Source organism: Rattus norvegicus, chromosome 1 (assembly GCF_021556685.1).
Source record: "Rattus norvegicus strain SHRSP/BbbUtx chromosome 1, alternate assembly SHRSP_T2T, whole genome shotgun sequence".
NCBI lineage: Eukaryota > Metazoa > Chordata > Mammalia > Rodentia > Muridae > Rattus > Rattus norvegicus.
The window spans coordinates 193,151,349-193,175,000 of NC_141534.1; the positions used below are offsets into that span (position 1 = coordinate 193,151,349).

The window sequence follows — 23,652 nt, forward strand, 5'->3', positions numbered from 1 at the left end:
CAAAAATAAAAATAAAAAAAAACTTAGAACAACAAAACTCCAAACCAGGCATCTTCCATCAGCAGTTCTCCAGCTTTATGGCACAGGCCTTACTGAGAAGGTGTCTGCGGCCTCAGCATGAAAGGAGGCTCTGACAGGTAGTGTTAAATGTCAATTTTACAGAATCTAGAATCACCTGACAGACTTCTGAGCATGCCTACGAGGGATTCTCTTGATTACATTAATTGAGGTAGGAAGACCTGCCCATTACGGGTGGCTCCGTTCCCTGACTGGGAACCATGGCGAACAGGACCTGAGCAGCAAATTCGGCAAGCATTCATTGCTCTGCTTTTTCACTACAGGTGCCATGTGCTTCAAGCTCTTGCTTTCTCGACTTCTCTGGCACAAGACTTTCTTGAATTGCTTACTAGAAAACTTTATCATAACAACAGGAAAAGACACTGAGACCGTGGTCCAGGGCCTCTGACTCAGAACCAGTGACAGTGGCACAGGCTGACTAGGGTAGCATGCTGAAGAGTGACTGTACCACATGCAGGAAGCCTTAGGTTTGATCATAACAGCAACGAATAAACAAGTCAAAACTCGAATAAACGAGAATACAAGGCATTTCAGGGCCCCTGAGATGCCACGGCTGAGAAGAGCAGACAGAGTAAGCAGCCACAGAGCTCTGATCCCTAAGACCCCGAGGGCCCTCTGTGCTGAGGCCAGCACCCACCTGGAAGGACTGGCAAGAGTTGGACTGGCTGTTAGAGAGGGACAGTGTGCTCTGGATCAGGTTCTGTAGCACCAGGAAGTGGATGTCCTCCACACTGAAACACAGTAAGTACAAGGCTGTAGGAGGGGGCTGCCGGTCTGCAGCAGCACTCCTGAGACGGCGAGTATACACGCAAGAGTCCTTAGTTAAGACATTTCAACCCACAAAACGGTACGGATGCTGAAGCAGTCACAAAACAAATTAAATGGCAGTTTCTAGAACATACTAATTGTTCACAAATTGTCCACACACACAAAATGTTCCCAGCTGGATGTCTGCCTGTGATCCCAGAATTGGGAGGCTCCTATGGGATAGCTGCCCTACAGAGCAAGTTACAGGCCAGTGTGAGAAACAGAGTAAGACACTGTCTCCACAGAATAAGGCCTTAATGGGTAAGGGGCAACATGGTGGGGAATCAGCTCTAAACCAGCTAGTAAAGATATGCTTTTTATATTCCTGACTGCAAATGAGAAAAAAAAAAAAAAAGAATCATTTTGTACTGCAAATGCTGAATATTGCTTATATGAGATGAGAAAACATTTTCTGTTAGGCTGAGCTCCTGTAAGACAGGAGGATGACATCTAAAGTTAGGGCTTGGCCAACTTCCTCTATAAAGGGCCAGACTCCATTTTCTCTGTTGAAACCTCTCAGCACAGAAAGGAAAGAATACAGACAGCACATCAAATAAACATGGCTTGCGTTCTAACGAACATCCATTCACAAAAGCAGGCGGTAGGCGGGATTTGGCCCTAGCTTCCCCATCTGGACTGCAGCTGAGAAACGGCACTTACCTATTCAGTTCATCCTCCTTCCTGACACGGTCCTTTTCATCTCCGATTGCCAACACCCGGTATCTGTGTAGGAGGCAGAAGAGCATGCTGTTGGGGCAGGGCAGCCCTCCACTGAGCTGGCACATTAGGTTTCATCCATCTAACAAGTCCATTCTTAGGACTTGAGGATCAGGAAAGGCAGTGTGCTCTTTCAAAGCATAGTGGTCACGCAGAGATGGGCAGGGGTACCAGGATGTGTGTGTGGTGGGCAAGGGAGGGAGGGAGGGAAAGAGAGGGAGGGAGGGAGGGAGGGAGAGAGAGAGAGAGAGAGACAGACAGACAGACACACACTTGCAAGTGCCCAAGTGTGTGGAAGTCAGAGGTTGACTGTGAGTATCTTCCTCAGTCCCTCTCTGCATTATTTACTGAGGCAGGGTCGCTCACAAGCATGCACAGCTGATCAGCTGGTCTAGCTAGCCAGTTTATTTGGGATTCTGTCCCCGCCTCCTGGGCTGCTATGATCACCTGGCACTGAGGTAGGTGCTGGAGGTCTGTCTGATCTCATGGAAATCAAACAGCAAGGTGCTATGAGGCTGAAGGCAGGAAGAAGGACAAGCAGAGGGCAGAAGCCTACAGTGAAGCTAAGGAATGAATTTTAGTACTGTATTGTGCTTACAGATCATAACAACATATGACATGTAACAAATATTAGGTGCCTTATAAATAAATACCATTATCATTTTTCAATAAAAAAGTAAGTTGAATGTAATACAGTATCTGGGAGGATGAGGCTAGAGGATATGAACCCAAGGCCAGCCTGGGCTACAAGTAAGACCCTGCTTCAAAAACCAAACACACAAACCAACCACCACCCACAAAATTGAAGGACTGGGGGTTTGCTCTGGGATACAGTATTTGCCCAGCATGTATAACATCCCAAGTTTAGTCTCTAATACCACAGAAATAAAAACAAGTAAGTAACGCAAACACCAATCCCAACGGCAAAGGAACAGAGCATTTCTTTTCCTTTGAGTTTTATGCAGTATCACCTCACCTGAAACTCAAGTCACTCTAAATTCATGGAATTAACAGTTAAAACCACAGGCCTCACCAAAACACATAAACCTTCAACTGCAATAGTAAAAGTTTACCTAAAAAATCTACTGACAGGAAATTCCACTTTCCTTATATGCGAAGGATCTGTTCTGCCTGGCCCCCAGTCTTAGGACCCAAGTCAGTGTTATCAGCCACACCTGCAACTCACTCTTCCTCCTCTGTGCAGAGCTCTGCTTTTAAATCTTTATTTGTCTTCTTTTAGGATTACCAGTGACCTCCTGTTCGAATGCACATATCTGATCATCACAAGCATGGGTGTAGACCGAGATCCCTTCGAAGACTGAGCACAAATCACCCATGCACACATGGGGATTCGAGCAAGCACTCGCTGGACTGCCAATTCAGAACAACCCAGAGAATAGCTAGAACTGGGCATGGTGACACCAAGCTCGCTATCTTTTCTACCCCTATCCCGAGCCCCATGTGTCACCCGAGTGGTGACCATTCACTGCTATGTCAGGAACTGAAGGAGGCTGAGGCAGGAGGCACGTCCAGACTAGCCTGGACGATATGTGGTGATTTTAAGGCTAGCCTCGGTTACACAAATCTCTGTCACCAAACACAGAAAAGGGCAATTACCATGGAGATCTGAAAGACTGGACACCATACTCATTACTGAATGAATCTTAGAATGTGATCCCCAACTGAACACTGAGACCAAAGGGTGTCTCCATGAGGAGGGAGAAAGGGGTGTCCATGAGGGTGGAGGAGGAGGCACCCGGATCTGGACACGGCTGTGGAAACAGGCCTGGCTTACTCCCCTTCTCACACAAGTATGTTCTTCCACACAAGAGGCTGAGCCGGAAAGCCCTGGCTCAGCTTACAGCGTTCAAGCCCTGTGACCCTAGCCTGGGGTTCTATAGAAGCCTGTGTCTCCCCAGGACTGATGCTGTGCAGGACGGATGTGGCTGTCCTGACATCTGGCCTTGTGCAATCTAATAAGTAAACCAATGGACTTGGCAAAAGCCACACATACCAGGGAGCCTTGATTTGTTAAGCGGGCAGCAGGGACTTGGGAAGAAAAAATATAGGTGCCAGAAAAGCAGACCCTCAGGTCACCTGATATCAGGTGGGCGGCCCTTGAAAGGTCAACTGCATAGCCAAGTACAGCCAGGCAGGCTCTGCCCAGCTGGCTAATGTCTGCTATCCACCTGCACAGTGAAAGGCTCTGCCCACCGAGGACAATGCACCTACTTGGCAAAGAGTTCCTGCAGTGTGTCTGGGATCTCAAGGTTGGGGTTCCTCAGGCCAGAGCTGAACTTCTCTTTCAGCTTCTCCACAAATTCTTTAAACTCCTTGGCACAGACCTGCAACACAAAAGCTTGATGCTACACCTTCTCACGGCGGCGGCTGTGCGCACACCACAGGCATCATGGACAAACTCCTTTGCAGTCACATCCCAGAAACACCAAGCTCGCTATCTTTTCTACACCCTATTCCGAGTCCACGTGTCACCCAAGTGGTGACCACTCACTGCTATGCCAGTAACTGAGTCCAAGAGTCAAGTGACACTGACAGCCCACCTCCCCCAGCCTGAGGAGAGATGCACACAGTACCTATACTGCCCCCGCTATGCACGTGGACACACTAGCCTTGTCTCAGCTTGGTTTTCCCTGGCCACCTCATGCAGACCACCGTCCCAGATGAGCCTCCACTCAGCCTCATACTTTTCCTGTAGCTCAGGCCCAGAGAAGCAGTGCTAAAGTTTGAAATGTGTGCAATTAGAGAAGATGGGTTTCTTCCCTGGACATGGCTGCAAACCTGGAGTGCCACTATGTTCCAAGGAGGCTGTAACCCCTCTTTTGTTGCATCTATTCAGTCACCTTCGGCCTCCCAGTTTCAGGTCAGAGTAGATACCTCTAAAATGCCCTCAGGGGCAGACATGCTTACTGGCTGACTTGCACTCAGCCTCTCTGATTAGTAGAGGTGTTATGGTTTGGTGTGGGGACACGGTATGACTGGACTCTCAGGAAGAGCCAGTGTGTCAAACCACTACACCAGGACTGCTTGGCTTACAGGACAGGTGAGGTCTTCAGCCTTGCCAGGCTGTATTTGCCTGCTGTGTGCACTTCACCATTGACTCCCTTTATGCCTGTGCCTTCTTCCTCTGGGAGAAGGCTTGCCCTATGTGGTGAAGGCCAGTGCACACTCTCTCTTTTCCATGAGCAGCCACGTTTGCTTCCCTTGGCTTCCTTGGCAGCAGGTCTAACACAGTTAGAAGTACCTGAGATCGCAGAGCTATCTCCTTCCTGTCAGTTGCCATCTGGCCCACCTGAGCAGCTTCAAAGCCTCTGCCTGCAATTTCTAAAGAGTTTCTTTGTTTTCTCAACAAAACAGACCCTAAGCTCAAGAGCATTTGAAAGTAGCAAGTCATATGTGGTCATCTTTAAAATTGACGTCCAGAGTCAAGACCTATGGTCACGAGAGCTAGCCAGTCCCTCAATGCCTGTCTTCAGAGGACACTGGACGCTGCCAGTGCATGGGACCTACCTTTGGGTCTTCGTAGTTATCCTTCCGACTCATGAAATCTCCAACGAGTGCCTTATCTTGGTACACTTCTGCCAGGCAGACTCTGTGGGAAGGAAGATCCAGAGCTGCGGCAAGTTGCACCTCAAACACTGGCTGGCTTGCCTCAGCTTGCTGGGAGCTATGATCTACTGAAGCATGGGTGGGACAGCTAGCTCTGGGGAAGAGCACCCTGGACCAGGCAGCATCCAAGTCAGGCTGGTCAGGACCCACGTTTTCCATCTTGGCTTTTATCTTTCACGAAGGGACTGAGGACAATAACATTCTCCCTCAGCCCTACCCTATCACAGGGATTTGGATAGGACCAACGAGAGAGAGCCTGCCTGTTCACGTCTGTGAAGAAAGGCTAGACTCTACCATCTCTGCCGCCAGGGAAAGGAAAGGGTTGGGCGGAGATGGCTGATCTTGTTTTTTATCAGCCCACTTCCAGGTGAGCACATGACCCCACCCCAGGACACAGGCCGGAGACCTAGTCCACAGGAGGACAGAACCCCAGGCCCTTTTATCCTTTGTCCCAGGCTATCCTGGGATTAGGGAGCCCAAGCTTCAGACTTTATTCTCTGCCAACTCTCTACCACCTTGACACATCTCTCTGGGTGTTTCTTCTTCTGAAGAAGTCGGTGGGCATTTTTCCTTCAGAGAAAATTCACTCAGGTAGGAATCAAGAACATTCTACAAATAAGAAAAAGTGGCTTCCTATAAGAAAGGCCCTAGGCATGTAGTGTGGAGACCCACAGGGCTGGTCATTCCACGGCCTGCTGACTGAAGGTGACTTGCAGTGCAGAATCACCATATGCCTGCACAGGCTCCCTGTCTGATCTGGAACGAGAACAATGTAAGAGATTCTTCTGTCCCTCCTCCCACCTTACCCAATTCTTACACTGGTGGCACGTTGTAGCTACCCCCCAACTTCACAGAATCTGTGACCTTCTTTCCTTAGCCCCCTGGGGAAGGGCCAGAAGGCCTGTAAGGAGATGGTAGGTTGACCTTGCAGCCAAGAAGATGCTTTGTTATTCCCAGGTCCCACCTGAAAGTCCCTGGGACAACCCAAGGGGATACAGTGTTTTTGTTTAGTGATCCTTGTCACGCTTCTCTCAAGAGGGAGCTCCATGAAGAGTCCCTAGGACTGCTCTGATTACAGCAGCATCAGTCAGTATCCCTGCCCTGCTTGCCCTCCGTGCATGGGGATAACCAGGACAGATGCACAGTGAACCAGCAGCCTTAAGAGCCTTGCTCTACATCTGTTCCCAAGGAGGGTCTATAAGATCATGTACATGGAAGTGCCCAGAACCACACCTGGTTCTGTCTGTCCCAACTACAAATTCCAACACCTGGACAGCCACAGCACTCAAGTCATTCATCTGGATGTCACAGCTGAGTCTGAACAGGGGAGTGAAGGGAGAGAAGGGAGCCAGCTGCAATGCTGGAGTAAGGGCCTAGGCACAACCTAGTTGGGAATATGGCTTACTTGTAGTTCATAAAGGCCTGAGGATTTTTGACTATGTAGCGAGCTCTTCGTCCAACCGAGTGAGATGTTTTATCCAAAGACTCTTCAAAGGTAGCATGCAAAATGTCACGCACGACCTGCCAGGTGACAAATGGTCCTTTCACCTAGTCCAAATATAGAATGTGACAGTTAGTATCTGCAGAGTCCATGTTCAGGACAGCTAACACCTGGGAGCCTGTTTCCCCAAGGACGTTGAAGTGCTCACCTCAAAGGCCTGGGTACAGGAAAACAGGACAAGCCCTCAACACCCTATGGAACTGTGTGTTCTGGCAAGCACTGTGAGGGAGGCCTTAGTATCAGGTAAAGTTAAGAGTAAATGTGCTTTGGTAGAGCTCTCTTTCCTTCTTTTTCACACTGAGATAGGGCTCTCTTTGTGTGTAGTCAGGGCTGGCCTTGAACTCTTGACTCCTAGGATCAAAGGTGTTCATCACCTTGCTGGGTAGGTAGAGTTTTAAAGATTAATACAGTCTGTGTTCTCAGAGTCATTCTGTATCCTTTGCATCTGTAACGTTCGTATCATCTGCATCGCACTGGTAAAAATGAACTAAGATACAGACTCAGAACATGTCAGAAAATAACACACAGGAAGGGACTTAAAGACAGGTGATATTTGTAACAAGTCTAATACAAGTTCTAGTGAAGGATGGTTGGCTACATGATGGGGGAGGAGAGGCATTCCTTGCCACCAGTGTTGCAATAAGGAGACATGTGAAAGGTAGCAGACAGAGTTCAGGATGGATTTAATGGGCACCTCTCCATCTTCCTTGGGAAAAAATAGGGATGAAATTTAGGAGAGGGTGGATCAGAGACAAATCGATCAGAACAGGATGAAGAAAGCAACACACACCCTCACTGGCTTCTCCTGGCTGGTGTGCTGGTGATGAGGAGAGATGAGCTCTTAGGAACTGCTACACTTGTTGGCATCACTACCTGGGAGGCCCTGACCCTGCTGACATGGAGCTCAAGTCCTGCTGCCCTCTATAAAGAAGCATGAGCCTGTTCATGCCTTGCTGTACAACATGCCAGCAGGAAGTAGAGCCAGGGGGCCCCAGGGAGCTATCGGAATGCGAAGTGCAGGAGCTCTGGCTAAGCTGTGGAACCCTGTCACCACTAGAAGCAGGGAAGAGCTTGAGGACTGAAAACAAAGCAGGAAAGTTACAGTGTATCTGGAACACAAGTGCACAGGACTATGGCCAGGAAAACAAATGTGAAGTGTTTTAGGGTACTCCAGGGCCCATAGGTACCAAAATTACAGAGCCAAGGTGGCAATCAATGGTTCATGGTACAGAACACACCAAGCCTCCACAGGCAGACAACATAAAGAAAAGCAAAATGGCCTGACCTACTCCACTGCAGCCAGGTAGAAGTGTACATGCATCTGAAGGCTAGGAGAAATGTAGGCTGGTAGTATAGGTGCATGAGATTCTGGGAAATACTTTTCTGGGCAGCCTCTAGGAATGGGAAAGTTCAGAGCCATACTTCTCAAAGCACAGCCAAGGGCTGCTCCCAGGGGCCTGGGTGATGGGAGGTACCTTGGTGTTGAGGACATTGCTGGCAATTCGGCAGAGCATTAGTAACCCATCCTCCTGCATGGACCAAGAAACCCGAAGCCGGGTCATCATCCGGAGGGCGTTCTGGTCAGCCTCATCTTGGTAGCGTAGTTTTTTGCTTTTGGCTTCTGGATGCTCTCCTAGAAACACAACAGAAAAGGAGAGGGACCTTCAGCAGCTGGCTTGAGCTAGCTTTTCTTCCAGAAGGAAAGAGCCCCAACTATACTGGTAAGAAGTGATCAAATGCCCAACTCCAACCAAGGAAAACCATGAAGGAGTCAACATCCTCTGACAGTTCTTCACCCATTTCCCTTTGGCTGAGTATCATGGGTTCAGGTTAGGCAATGTGAACATAGTTCTCACTTCACAGCCAGACAAGTTCGACAGTGGGTCCACTATCATGGTATCCACTGGTCTTATCATGTTCCCCACCATCTGAAGCAGTTAGCCTGAGAGAAAGATAGAATGGCCTTTTGAAGACACAGTTATAGCACCAATTAGGTAGAAGCCTAGAGGTTACAGAAGCTTTCCATCAGTATGTTGTTTTCCCATAGCTAGGATTCATGGGTCCAGGAATTAAGAGGTGGAAAGGGATAGTTCAACTATTACCTCTAATGCCCCTCTATGAAAATGTTTGGTTCCTATTCCTGCGACCCTAAGTTCTGCTGGCCTAAAAGTTTTGGAGTGCTTCTGCCAGGAGCCAGAACAAACTTTCCTTTGAACTGGAAGCTCAGACTTCCTGGTTACTTTGGCCTTCTAATGCCCTTAAGCGAACAGGCTAAGAAAGGAATAAGTGTCAGATTACTAAGGGGAAACTGGATGGCTTCTCTGCAATGGAAGTAAGAAATATTATTTCTGGAGTACAGCAGATCATTTAGGGTAGTGGTTCTCAACCTGTGGGTCATGATCCCTTTAGTAAGCCTCTATCTTTTATCTATTGTATTTATATTACAATTGGTAACAGTAGCAAAATATGGTTAGAGGTCACCATAACATGGGGGACTGTATTAAAAGATCACAAAATTAGGAACAGTGAGAATCTATAGGGTGTCTCTTGGTACTACCATGTCCTGTGAGAAAAAGTCAACAGGAAACTACAACTTAATCCAGGCAGGATGACAATGGTCATAGATCCTTCAGGGATGAAGGTATGGGTCACCTTTCCAGAAAACGAACCGAGACCTGCCAAGCTTCTTCAGTGGAGTAAAAACAGAATGAGTACCAGAAGGAAGCCTGTTCCCTTTTTGACTGCCTGCTTCTGTTAGCAAGTCCACTCCTTTTCTAGCACTCGAGCCTATTTCATGATTCCAGCATAGACTGGAGATCAGCTGAGACATCCAGCCTCATGGGCTGAATACCTACTGGATTGACTGGTAGACAGCCATTGTTGGGCTAGCTGGGCCACAGACTTTCTAAAAAAATCCCCTTTATATATACTAATTCTGTAAGTCTCATCATCTCCTCTCATCATCTGTCAATCTCTGCCTGCTTCCACTGGGTTGCCAAGTCCTCTGGAGGTAACTCATATAGATACTTTTATAACATGTTCAGAGTAAATGGAGTAACAAAAGCAGTCCCTGAACCCCCAAATATCTGTCTGCCTGTGACCTCAGAGCACATACAGATCTTCAAATTCTATAGGGATAACAAAGTCTACACTCTAGGGCTGTCTTGAAGACTAAAAGCAATGGTATAAAAACATGTGCTGGGATCAGCAAGATGGCTCAGCAGGTAAAGTGGTTTGCCACCAAGTTCAACAAGTTGAAGTCTAGAATCCGTAGAGTAGAGAGAACTCTGGCAAGTTGCCCTCTGACCTCCACACATTCACTGTGACTTGTGTGCACATATGTGTGCACATACACATACTAGTCCAAAACTATTAAAGATCATTTCCTGCAGAGCCCACCTTGAGACTGACCTTAGCCGTCACCGAGCAGAGAAGCCCCTGAGACTGACAGTAAAGCATGCCTCTGGGTGTACTGCAATAGGCTGAGGCCCTGATGGAATACCAGAAAGGAGGGCGCTGCTAGCACAGGTAGCAGCCCTTTCTGTCCGCCTGAGCTGAGCCGCTCTGCTCTACCACACACCCCGACAAGAAGCTTTGCCTCACCAGCTCAGAAACAGACCATCCACCAACCTCTGAAACTGTGTGTCAAATACCTCCTTCCTTCCTAAAGTGTCATAATGACAAGAGAGAAACCACAACAGCACAAAGTGGTAACTAAGAACAGGTGACAGCATCATCACAAATTCATACTGTGGGGAGCTCTGGGCTAGGATCCACATAAACACATCCAGCCACCCCATTTTCCCTGGAGGAGTTCTGGACTTTCATGTATTTGCAACAGGCTAAGTTGAGGGCTACATCAAGTGATGGGATGTTGTTTATTATGAATGTCTGCAACACAAACTAATAAAGTAGGTTCCTGCTTCAGCTTTTCCTCTCGAGAACCCACATCCAGGCTTGATGATAAAACATGGAGCCTACTTACTCAGGGACAGTCCCCTAGCACTCACTCCATTAGAAATGCAGCTCAGAGGAGGAAACACTGATTAGGAAGTACCAAGGAGGACGGTGCTGGCTCTGAGGGGACAGTGCAGACTTAAGTCACTCCCAGCTTCCTTCTAGTCTCACTTCAACAGGACTAAGCTTGGAGCATATAACACTGAGAGGCAGACCAAGAGAAGAGAGGAACTCCATTTAGATGACAAGATGCTGCTAGGGAGATTTTTTTCCAGTTGAATCAGAAAGTTGCTAAAGTGAAAAGTTGGCCAAGTACGCGGCCAGAGAAAACTGGGGAAACAGCCGTCCTGTGGTTGGTCAGGGGTGCAGCCATGTCAGAGTCACAGACAGGGGAACAGACACTCTGCAGGATGAACCTCGCCCTATGGGAGGAGCACTGCAGTGGGCCACAGCCAGGCGAGACTGACCTCTTCTCCTTCGCTTGGTCTTCCTGATGGGCTCCTTCTTCAGCCGCTTCCGCTTCTGACTCTTGCCCCCACGCACTTTTCGGTTCCTGCCAGGGGTAGGTTCTCGGTCCAGTTCAAAGTGTTCCTCTTTGTCAGCACAGAGCTCAGCATCAGCTTTCCCCTCTGACCAGAGAGGCAGACGGCCACTGCCTAGGAATAGCAAGAGGATACGCTGCTGAGGACAATCCCTGCAGGGGCCACACAGGCCAACAGGGTCCACGCAGGATCCATGGTGTTGGTGGCCTCATCCTTGCTCTCATGTGGACACCCAACACATACCTCCAGACCCAAGTGGCATTGGGCGCTTAGACAGGAAAGTCTGGAGTCTTCCTGTGAGCCCATTTTCGGAGGTGTTGTTCTGAAAGGTAAGCATAAGCGCTGAGGTGAGCTGAGAACTTCCCTGGGTCTCTACAGCCACTCATTTCTCGCAGGTCCTCCCCCACCCCTGCCGCCCCCTTACTGGAGGCATTGTGCCACCAGACTTTCTGTGTGCCTCTAAAAAGGAACAACCACCCATTTTACAGATTAAGACAGAAACCAAACACGGCTGGGCAGATACCCTTCATCAGCTAGGTTAGACGGTCAAAGGGCCAGGAGGCCCTTTATAGTGATGATGGTGCCAGGTGCTGGGATGTTGTGTCCCCAGGAACCTACCTTTCTGGCTTTGTTGATGATGTAGCTGGTCCAGACCCAGTTGCGCTTCAGGTGTGCATAGAAGCTAGAGTCCAGCCCAGCAGCTCCCAGTCCATCCCCAGGGACTAAGCCTTCATCCACAACTTCTCGGCTCCCCCTGAGACAAGGCAAATAGAAAAAGAACCCTTTCTGGTAAGTGAGGAGCCTGAGCGTGGAGTGGGAGAACCTTTATGTGTATGTATGACAGTGCGCACTTTCCCAGGACACTGCTGAACAGCAGAAAGAGAAAGCTTGGACCCCTAGGTTGGCAAATTAATTTTTCACAAGTCAAAAAATCTGATTTTCATCTGAAATTGCCAACTTCTACATTCTGACAATAGATGGAATTTCAGAAAACAGTAATGCTGGAAACACGATAACCAAACTGCTGTCTCTGGCTTCTAGCCTGAGTTTTTAGCCAAGTCTAGGGCCACAAAGATGAGTGGGGTGGCACGCACGTGGTATACTCCAGCATGGCACACTTGCGCTCTAGGTTGTGCTTGTCCATGGCGCTCTCTTGCTCCTTCCGCAAGCTGCCTTCTGGGTCACTGCCCGGATCAGGGCAGATCTTCTGTGCACATGGACAACGCACCACACCTGGAGAACCAAAGCAGGGCTCAGTCACGTTTCCTGCCAGGTGCTGGCAGCCAGAGGGAGAGTGAAGAGTGGACATCGGTCTGTGAGGTGTAAGGAAAGGGAGCCCCAGTGGCAATGTCACACAGGATGAGGAGTGAAGAGAGTGGAGAGAGGTGAAAGCTGCAATGGGAACCTCTGAGGGGTCTCTATTGATGCAGTCTGTAAGGACAGGGAAGCAAGTGACAACTAGGGCAAGCCACCTTCCTGGTTATGACAGTGAGGACAGCTTTTCTTGGCTAGAGTGGTATATAAGCTAATTTGCTCAGCTTTACTGCACTCACACAGGTGTGCTGACAGTTTTGGTTTTAGAAGGCCAGGAACTCAGTTCAGGGAGATTACAAAGACTTTGTACAAGACTATTGTTCATTTGAGTAGACATGTGACACTTAAGTGTTCTTAGGCCCAAGGTACCCACTGACATATGTTCAAAAATACTCTCTTAAAAGCAAAAAACACTACCATGGGGGTGGTCAATAAAGAGAACAAGCAAGGTACAGTTAGGGAAATGGTAAAAAACAGGGGCTTTAATCAGGGCAGGAGTGGGAGATAAATATAGAAGGAAGGTGAAATCAAAGTCTGGAAAAATTATAAACAATTATGTAAGAGCACCCCCATACATGTAAGTCTGTACACATATACAGTTTAAATGAAATCATTCCTGCTGGGCTGACGATGCTCCCTCCAGAGCCATACACCATCTAACAAAGATCCCAACACGCTTTTGAGCTGTTGGCCACTGTTGTCCAAAAAAATTTCCAAAACATTAGACTATTGATGCTGCCCTTGGTTGCCTCCAGGAGGGGAAATTCCTACTGCTTAAGATACCATACCCTTAGGACACAGGACACTGAGGACCTGAGCTGGATCTAACCCGAAGCCTGCCTCTTGAGGACTTCCTTGTATGGTATCAAGAAGCAGCATATATAGCCTTTCAGTTATGATGCCTATGAACCACATCAATGAGCAGCACGGTGTGATGCCTCCAAGGCTGCAGCAGTGGCACGCACCCCTTGGCAGTCACCAACAGCTCTCTAATGGGACTTTAGAACTGCTCACCAAGAGGGAACCATGCCTGGTACTGGAAGTCAAGGCAACCACCTAGGGCTAGTGAAGTCATGGATTCTGGAGAACCTACAACCACTCCTTACTAGAGTGGCATAATCTCTAACTACATTCTAAATCCTTATCCATACACACCCAAATATAAGTGTAGTTCCCATCTCTCACTTATCTTTAAAACAGACAGAGCCCATTATAACCAAACTATAACCAGCCCCAACCAGTCCCAACTGCATGCACACATCTACAACACAACTCTTGTACCCAGGTTCAGGGATTGCCATGTTAGAGGGATGGACACATTGTAAGAGCAAAGAAATAAAAAGTTTGTTGTAAGATGAAGCCTTACCAACATGGCTGCCTACAGAAGACCCAAACAAGGATGGCACCAATACCCATACTAATGTGGAGGGGAAGGAAAGCTTAGATCTCAACCCTAGACAAAGAGTAGCAACTAAGAAGTGCCAAGGGCAGGAGAGAGCATCTTCTCTGAGGAAGAGCACACCAACTGTTTATCAATACCAAATGATTAGCCCTGAAAGCAAACACACAAGTGACATCATGTAACAGAGTAGGTTATATTTATACTTAGGATAAACATATACACTGTACACACACACACACACACACACACACACACACACACACACACACACACACACACACACATCAATTAAAGAAAAAGCAATAATGAATTTGAGAGTGAGCAAGAGGTGGTATATATTAGAGAAGTTGGAGGAAAAAAAAGGGTAGAAATTATATAATCTCAAAAAATAAAAGTACTAAAAAACAAAATTTAAAAACAGAAACAAAACAAATGCCCTCCCAAGACAGGGTCCGGACCTGGGAAACAGCACTCTAATATGCTGTCAAGGTGACCTGTGTGCATTCTGGCATTTCAGACACCCCAACTTCACAGCACGACTGTAGCCTATGTTGCAGACTACACTTCTCCACATTACTTGGGACAGAAACTCCACAAATGTTTGTTGAAGAAAGGGACAATGGATGTCTGCGAAATGATTGTAATAAGCCTGTGACATCCAGCTTACCTGAGGGGGGACAAAGACGCAACTGCCCGGCCTTTGAGACTGATGCAAACTATATGCTAGGTTAGAACATTTTATGTTGGTATAAACTAAAGGAGGGCTTGTGCTTTGAAAACATACAGCGGTAAGAGCTTCCTTCACTACTAAATACCAAACACTATTGAGACACACTGCAGTAAGACTTGTCTGGACTCCTTAAAGCTCCTGAGTGCAAGAGTACCTAAGTGTGTGCATCCCTAACCCAGCCACAGTCCCTCCTCTAGGTGTGAACCCAAGTAGTGCTTCTCTCATGTGGAGAGAACACTCTGATGGTGACTGTGGAGCTCTGTAGCAGGAGTACCAAAGGAGAGTTCTACCACCTCCTGCCAAGCCCTGGGCTGTACTTGCCCTTGCACACATACAGGATGCCCACTCCAGAGAGGCACTTTGCAATACCCTGGAGATGTACTAAAGAGAATCCTGTGAGGAAACAAGATAGAGCAAGATGCTGAACAGGCTTTCTGGGGGATGAGAGTTAAACAGCAATGCCCAGCATAGAAGATGGGCATTCAGTCATTTTTTGCATGGCTTGCATGTAACATTCCACAGCTTCTTGCTTTTCAAATAACTGCACTTTCTACAGGGTCCCCAAGTCTATTTCCAACCCTTCTTCCACTCTCAGCTGCTGTCTTCCCTCCAACGTATCTCTAACACTCTTGAAGGCCTTGCAAGTGTCTTCTCTAGCCCCAGTGGCCTCAGATTACAGCACTTAGCTGAGCAGTGGTCTCTGTCTCCTTACCTAAGGCAGATGCTGGATAAATACCAACCTGTGCTTGTGAGTGAAGATGAAACACTTGGGTTTGGATGCTGGATGGGGTTGGGATGGGACAGGAGCTTTTCATTTCAAGGCTGAACATAGGGCTTTACAAGAAGTTCCAGGGACACCCTGGGCCTAAGGGAGTGGGTCTGAATGATAATGGACTCTGTGAGCCCCCAGGCTCTCAACTGGCTCTGCAACCTTGGCCACACTGAGGAGAAAAAAACAGGGGCTCAGTAAGCCAAAATACCTACCTAGTGGGGTGTTTAGGCAGATACACTGCAGGTCAAACCAGTAGCTTTCCACATCCTGCATGGAATCCAAGACGTAGAGACGTCTCTCAAAAGGCCGGCTGCTGTGGGCCAGGTTGTAATGTGGGTCACAGATGGTGGTGTCCACAATGACTGCATTCTTCTTCAGGAAAACAAAGACCTATAGGAGACACCGATCAGGAGAGGAGGCACACAGGGATCAGCACCAGGTGGGATGCTTAGGGCTGGATTGATAATCAGGCCCACCTCACTGGGCTCGGAGGCACTACCTGGTCTTTATCCTGAAACTTCTCTGTGGGTCCAAACTGTAGCAGCCCCATGTAGCACAGCCGTTGCAGGTTCTCCACCACCGAGAAAATATACCGCCTAGAACAAACCGCAGCTGGTCCCCCTCCACACACCTCACAGAGCCCTGAGGCCAGGGTAAGGCATGAGCTATTTCTTTTGCCTGGGATACCTAGTCCCCTAGGGTATCAGTCACCTTAGGGTTCGAGTTGAAAAGTAAATACAAGAGAACAATCCAGAATACTCCAGTAGCTACAATTCTTAGCAGCAAATTTTACGTAGTAAAATCAAGTACTAAATGCACTCGCTCACGTATCTGGTGGATGAACTACTGAGTCCTTAAGGCTGCACAGCAGGCAGACAACGCCTTTCACTTCTCCTGGGATTGAGTATCGGGACCTGGCTTTGTGGGACTTATTCTCACCTCTTATACAGTAGCTGCTGCCGGATGTGCCTAGGGAGGAAGCGGATCAGTGTGTGCTTCTTCAGAGGGTCATTCAGAAAATCCTCCAGGTTATCCACCTACAGAGATAAGTTACCAGTAGGTTCAGCTCAGCCACAGGCTCATGAAAGACCACTTAACACTCTGACCTCCCCATCTCTGCTTTGGGTCCTGTATCAACCTCCCAGATCACTCCCAGATCACGGCAGAGGGGCAACACTACATTCTGGTCCTGCAGGGAGGCACACAGCTGCTAAGCCTCTCCAGGAGGCAAAAAGGGGCATCCTCTCAGCAGGGAAGGCTGACTGCCGATTCTCTTCCCTAAATAGAAAACACTGCCAAAAAGTAGAGAGGACATATGATATGAGTATAATCATAATTCAGTTTTTAAGACACACACACACACACACACACACACACACACACACACACACTCTCACTCTCTCTCTCTCTCTTTCTCTCTCTCTCTCTCTCTCTCTCACTAAAGACTAGAAGAAAATGTACTAAATGAATGAGAATGACCCGTGATTAACCTTGAGTGCTAGGCTTTGGGTCATTCCTGTTTGCTCCTTTTTGACATCATGGGGCTTCTAAAAGGTATTTTATGCTGCAGCGTATCTATTATCTTCTTACCTAGCCAGCCATTTCAAGTACACATGACTCACCATCCACCCAGCCAGTTCCTTTATCAATCCTACCCCTACTCTCTGTGGAACAACAGATGCTTTCCCTTGACTGACCATCTCAGTAGCCACTCATCCTTCTACTCATTCACACTGGGGTGAACTCCAAACTCTTTCCCTGATCACACGGAGCACAGGCTTCCAGCCCCACTACCTATAGATATAAGACGGCCCAGAACCACAGGTACCTTGTAGCTGACTTGAACAACTTGGACAAAGATGGAGAGGGGAAGGCAGAGAAGAATGTCACTGACAAGAGCCCAGCCAAAGCCGAAGTCTCTGTGGATGGGGATGGGAGGGACGTAGCGCATCCATGAGATCTCATCCACATACACTAGGAAGACATCAAGAGTCACTCCAAGTAGCTAGTATATGGTCAGAGGAAAACAGACTCACCCTGCCATCTCCTTCGTTTATCTCTCTCCCTACACTCTCCACCCCAAAGTACAAACCCATGGCACTCACCTCTCTCTGTGGAGAGTTCCATTTCTGCCTCCCAGGAGCTGCTTTCTGTGCTGTTTTTGGCTTCAGAGGAGTCCCAGTCATCTCCTGAGGAGGGCTGGACCCCTGGTCTGCTGGGCTCCTGCTTGCCTGTTTTCCTCTCACTGTGGAAAGTAGGCTGTTCCCCAGTGTGGCTGGCAGGATGCCCATACACCAGGTACCACAGGAACAGGTGCATCACCCGAAGGCGTGGCATCTTGGGAAGGAACCCTATGGAGCGCCCAAGTCCAGGAACTGTAGGGAGAAAGGTGTGGGCAGTACTCAAGCAACCCCAGATTGTGTTTGGTCCAGTTCATCCCACAGCTACCATGGGCTAGCTAGGGTCTGAGTGCCAGGGAGATGATGTATATACACTGTTCAGAACAAAGCAGACCAAGGTACTGTGAAGCTGCTCTTTACCTATGACAGGTTTGTAATTCTTGAGTGGGGTTATGCCCATTTTCTCATCTGTCTTTTTCACCCGTGTGCTTTCTGGCTTCGAGGATGTGTTCGCTTCAGAGTCTGCTGATCTACTTGGGACCTCTGGTTCTTGGTTTCCCTCTTCTGCTTCCTCTTGGGGTGCTGGGGCCGGTGGAACTTTAACCCTGCAGTCCAAACATAAGGTGCAGAAACATGTTGGAAGCAAAAACAAGGCTTATCTGCCAGGCCTGGGGTTTCAGACTCAACTGGTCATGAGATGAGGCAGATGACACAAGTGAATGGTCTCTAAATCATGACGGGCTCATGTGGGATCTTCAGAGGCTACTAGCCAGCAGAAGGAAAAGGGAGCTCAGTATGCTGTCTCCTGATGCTTCATAGATGCCAGTAACCAGCAACAACAACAACAGAAAAACTACTGGCAAATTGCTCAGTTTCTCTGATCAACCTCTGCCCACCAGGAGCCCAGATATCTATAAACTGCTCCCTTACCGGTGTGCTTTCAGCCACTTAGGGTAAGATGATCGAGCCTTCAAGAAAGGAAGTACAATGACTTATGCCACAACGAGACTGAGCTTCCTCACAAAAGCATTAACGGGAGTGCTCCGACTGGTTACATTTACCAGATGGACAAGCATCAGGGAAGCTAGTGTGGTTCAGTGGGAAAGTGTTGGCATAGTGTATGCAAAGCCCTGGTCCCATCTCCAGCACCATCAAAAAAAAAAAAAAAAAAAAAAAGGAAAAGGGTAAAGTTAGAACAAAGAACGAGCCACAGCCTCTAGCTAGCAAACCCAGGGCCTCATGAAGTGCACGCAAAGCCTTGGAAGGCTGCTGCGGCAGCTGCAGGCCTGGGCAGTTAACTATGACCTCTTCTACTTGCCTGTTTGCTGTGCTTGAGTTGGAGATCCGGAAGCGAACCTGCTCAATAGCACTTCTCACAAGAGGGTCATTCTGGTCCATGGAAGGGTGCACGACCAGGTCTACCTATGGGAAGAGATTGGAGTGTCCCCAGAGGGCAGGCCAGGTGTGACCTGAGAGTCCACAGCAGTTACTCCCAGCACACCCACAATGCAGAGTAAGGCAGAACATGTAAGGTAGACAGTTTGCTGTTTCAGCTGCAGGCATCTGAACTCTTCAGGGACTGAGTCACCATGTCTTGGACCACACCACTGCCCCTGCAGTTTCCCTGACTAGGCTGTCACAGCTCACCAGCTCTTCTCATAGCGAGGCAGCTCCTCACACCTGCTCATTAATCTGGAAAGGTGAGTGTGGCGTAATAGTAGCCTCCCTGTGTGGTGCACCTCTGTGTCTGGCAGAGGATGTCGGGTGGCTTTTTTGTTACCTCTACCTGGGAATCTAGGCAGAATGGTTATGGCTGGTTGCTGTTCCCCGAGGTAAGGGGAAAAATGTGGGTGGTGAGTAGCAGCTGGCAGGAGTCAGGACACCAACTCTAGCACTGGCAGAAGCACACAGGTCGAGGGAGCAAGCCAGGCCATGAGTGAGGAGACAGCTTCCTGTGCTGCTGTCACTGCAGTGTGAAGGGCAGCAGCTGTGGGGGCTGGCACAGACAGCAGCAGTCCTGGGCTCCCCCTAATGCCCCATGCCCACCTCTGCAAAAGTCCACCTGTGCTGCTGACTTCTTTGTAAGACCTAAACAAGATCCAGTTAGGTGACTTCTCCACGAACTGAAAAGGACTTAGAGATGGCAGCTCCTGTTGGCCCCTTGTCCTAAGCCAGCAGTGAACTCATCAACAGCCTAAGGGTTAGGACAGGTTAGGAGCATGGGCTTCAGCCAATCATCAACAGCCTGTGCCAAGCAAGCCCTATTAGAAAATAAGCCTCGGGGCTGGGGATTTAGCTCAGTGGTAGAGCGCTTACCTAGGAAGCGCAAGGCCCTGGGTTCAGTCCCCAGCTCCGAAAAAAAAAGAACCAAAAAAAAAAAAAAAAAAGAAAAGAAAAGAAAATAAGCCTCAGCAGTGAACTTCAAACTCAGTTCAGAAGCATACCACAGGTTTTTCCATTGCTGCCCTGCAGGTAGAGGCTCCGTTTCCACGAATTTTCATTTCTGTGGTTATGTGACCCTAACTGTTGACCTGACACCCTCATCCAGTTCTCCCAGGCTTTGATCTTCACTAGCTAGCCTTCTAGAACAGCACTAGCTAAGCCAATCCTGAGGCCAGATAGTCTCCCCAGGCCCAAACTAGGGATGGATTTGTTGCCCTCGACAATGACACCAAGGAAGTCTGACAGAGTAGCTTCTGGAAAACCTGCTGAAGTCATAGGGGCTGTGATGTGTCCTTCAGTGAGGAAGGCTGGCACATGATTAACTGCCACTTCTCAAGTGGATTCATGGCAGACAAGTGTGGATGAAGGCACTAGGTCAAGGAGACTTGATGGCTTTATTTTGAAGTGGTTTGCAGCAGATATAAAAGCCCATGAGTCCTGTCTACACGCAACAGCAAACTCTGTTTCTTAAGCCATTTTTTGGTATTGCTGTATATCTCAAAAAAAAAAAAAAAAGTAAAAATGATTTGTGAATGTAGAAATGACCTTGTTCACTTATAGTGAAACTAACTATCAAAGCAGAGCTCCTTTAGAGTGGAGACAAAAATCCAGTCAGAAATTACGGGGCTGTGAAGACATTCCTACTGCTTTCAGTCTGAATGTCCAGGTGCACCATGGCAATTACTCTGACCCTGAAAAACTGATGCTGTAAGATGTTGCAAAGCCGCTGAGCTACAGTTACTATGGGAACAGCTCCCATCACAGTGCTACAGAAACAAACACATCCCAGACTGGCCACAACCCTTCGAGATCTTAACACTGTTCTGTGTGTAACAGGTCTGCTTCCTTCTTGTTCCAGGCTAAGCCAACCCACTGCTCTAATGTTCGAGTGGCTGCTCCCAGCTTCCATAGGAAGTGTACCAGTAGGACCCATACCCTCCACATTAAGAGGCACAACTGGATGCCCCAATCACTAACTAGAAAGGATCAGTCAGGCTACAACAATGAAAAGACAGTAGGTCAGAAAGTTTCCCATAGCATGGAGCTAGCTAGGTGGGCTAAGGGGAGGCCCAAGAGATTACCTTCTTCTTGATGCCATCTTGAATGACTGTAGTCCTATACAATCTCAAGAGACCCTCCTCAGACAGGTTCCGCACCAAGCGGATAATGGACTTCTTACAGCATTTGGTGGAGACACCCTCTTGCTTCTCCTGGTCCATGATCATCTTCTGAATCCTGAATGGCAGAGAAGGTCACTCTCACATATGTAGGGTACAGAGGTCTGTTAGGAACCAGGGAAACCTTGAAGGAGTCTTCCACACCCTATGAAGGTGGGCTTCTTGGAACATGAAATATCATCTTTCTAGAGTAAACAAACTAGCTAAAGAAAGGCCACTACCCACAGCAGCTCTACAGCAAGAGATCACAGGACTTTACAATGAAAAGGAATGGGGGAAGGGCACAGAGTACAAGGCTGGAAACCTGTCTTCTCCAAGTCTGCACGCTTATTAAACATTCAGTTAGGAAAAGCTCAATTTACCACTTGTTCCTTGGTCTGTCTGAAGCTCTTTTTGTCCATTCTACTGATCTCTCTCAATCTTTCTGATTCTTGTGACATTTCTAGATCACTAATCACAGAAGAACAGGGCCAATATGAATACCAAGACACCCAGACAAAAATCTTCACAGCACAGGAGGGACCAGGGTGTCCTGGCATCTGAGGTGGTCCTTGCATCCCAGCCAGCCAGAGACAGAGCAAAGAATCAGCATTTGTGACTGCAGGGTAAGGCCCTTCTGCCCAGTGGTTTTTACTCTGGGCTCAGAGATCTGGAGGTGCTGCCCCACCAGAGTAGTGGCTTCAAGAGCTACAAAGACCAGACCTTAAACTTAGCTCCTCTATCCTTAACACAGTCCTGTCTGTGTCTCTTGCCATGACTGCAGGAAGGTTCTTGGTCCCCTTCTCTTGTAGCAATTCCCAGTGTTACAGTTTAAATATGATATGCCCCTGCAACTCATGGGCCTCACAGACTTGGGCCCGGAGGATGGTGACAATGCAGGCTTTGTAAGGTGCGGCCTGGCAGGAAGAAGTAGGTTATGGAGACAGACCTTGCCCTCTTTCTCTGCTTCTTGGCTGTCATAAAGTGAAGAAGCTCTCTGGCTACATATTCCTGCCACTACGCACACAGAGCCAAGAGACAACACCAAGAACCCAAGAAACCATGAGCCCAAACCATGATCCTCATTCATGTTGTTCCCTTACCTGCCTGTCACAGCTACAAAAAAGTAACACTCAAGTTAGTTGAAAAACCAACATGGGCTCTGAGACACCTAGCATTTTAATTCTCTAGGTCTACCCTTGCCAAAGACTGGATACAAAATCTACATCCTATTGACCATGATGAGACACCGTAAAACACACATTGTGAGGCAGCAGCTCAAGACCTTCCTGTTTCTTGCTAGGGAGAAGGGCGGTCACAAAGACACCAGCACACTTACGTGAACAGGCTCTCAATCAGGCGGAGGTTGGTGACAGCTTCTATAATCAGATTTCTGCGCTTTAGCAGTCGGTATGTTTTGTGAGGCTTGTCCTGGCCTGAGCCATGCCGTCCGCCCTTCTGGGAGCCACCACCCTCCTACATATCAGAAACACAGATTAGGGGTCAGAAAGGGTGGGACCAGGCAGACTCCATACCTGAGGGGCGCACTCCTTTTTCAAGGAAGTCAGGTCCCATTATTCAAGGAGAATCCCCAAGGCCAGCTCCCTATACAAGACCCTACTACACTCTCATTTCAGGGTTCAGAAACATCAGAGGTACCCGTCAGCTGATGATCATGGGTGACTTGGGGCATCACCTACTGGGGTACTTCTAAAAGCAAAGAGCAGCTCCCTGTCCGAGGCTTCTCCCCAGTGGGAGGGAAAGCCCAGCACCCCTGCTAAGGCTGTTGTCAGGTCATGATAGCTCAGCAGCACCCTCATTGCTGCTCTCAGATCCCAAGAGGAAACCAGGGAGCAGAGAGGCAAAAAGCTGTACAAGATCATACAGAACAAATGTGTGCACGCATGCATGTGTGTATGCATGTACACTAGGACAAGGCTTCCAACTCTAAAACTAGGAACCTTCTGGAGGTCAAGGCAGAGCAGGCTGGGAATGTGGACTAGGCTTCCTGGGGTTACCAGGATGGAAAGGGATGGATGGAAGCGGGAGGAGTCTGTGCTTCTCCCCTTTCTATGTATGTGTGTGTCTGTCTGCCATATGTGAACAGATGCCCAGAGAGGCCCGAAGAGGGTATAATCCCCTGGAGCTAGAGTTACAGGTAGTCGTGAGCTGCCTAGTGTGGGTGCTGGGCACTGAACCCAGGTCTTCTGCAAGAGTAGCAAGCACTTTAAGCTGCTGAGGCATCTTTTCACCTACAACTTTAATTTTTAAAAATATTTTATTTATTTCTACTTTATGTGTATGAGTGTTCCTGCATTCCTGTATATCCATGTGCTGGTATGTATTCACCACCACAGGAGGTCAGAAGAGGGAATCAGATGCCCTGGGAGCCATAGATGGCTGTGAACTGGCATCTGGGTACTGGGATTTGAATTTAAGTTCTCAGTGCAGAGTAGGCAATACTCAACCACTGAGCCATCTCTCCT

At 48.3% G+C, this 23,652-nt stretch overlaps 1 protein-coding gene across 2 annotated transcripts in view; it reads right to left on the minus strand.

The window, feature by feature from the left end:
* Gtf3c1 (general transcription factor IIIC subunit 1) overlaps positions 1-23,652 on the minus strand; it is a 66,720-nt gene that overhangs the window by 9,513 nt on the left and 33,555 nt on the right. For both annotated transcript variants that reach the window (NM_133541.2, XM_087604740.1), the window contains 19 exon segments: positions 716-809; positions 1,546-1,608; positions 3,835-3,947; positions 5,131-5,212; positions 6,635-6,777; positions 8,206-8,363; positions 11,155-11,343; positions 11,473-11,551; positions 11,848-11,983; positions 12,324-12,462; positions 15,660-15,837; positions 15,947-16,043; positions 16,387-16,484; positions 17,276-17,421; positions 17,553-17,822; positions 17,988-18,172; positions 18,886-18,989; positions 21,092-21,245; positions 22,506-22,642. In NM_133541.2, the coding sequence (NP_598225.2) occupies positions 716-809; positions 1,546-1,608; positions 3,835-3,947; positions 5,131-5,212; positions 6,635-6,777; positions 8,206-8,363; positions 11,155-11,343; positions 11,473-11,551; positions 11,848-11,983; positions 12,324-12,462; positions 15,660-15,837; positions 15,947-16,043; positions 16,387-16,484; positions 17,276-17,421; positions 17,553-17,822; positions 17,988-18,172; positions 18,886-18,989; positions 21,092-21,245; positions 22,506-22,642 (2,565 nt within the window).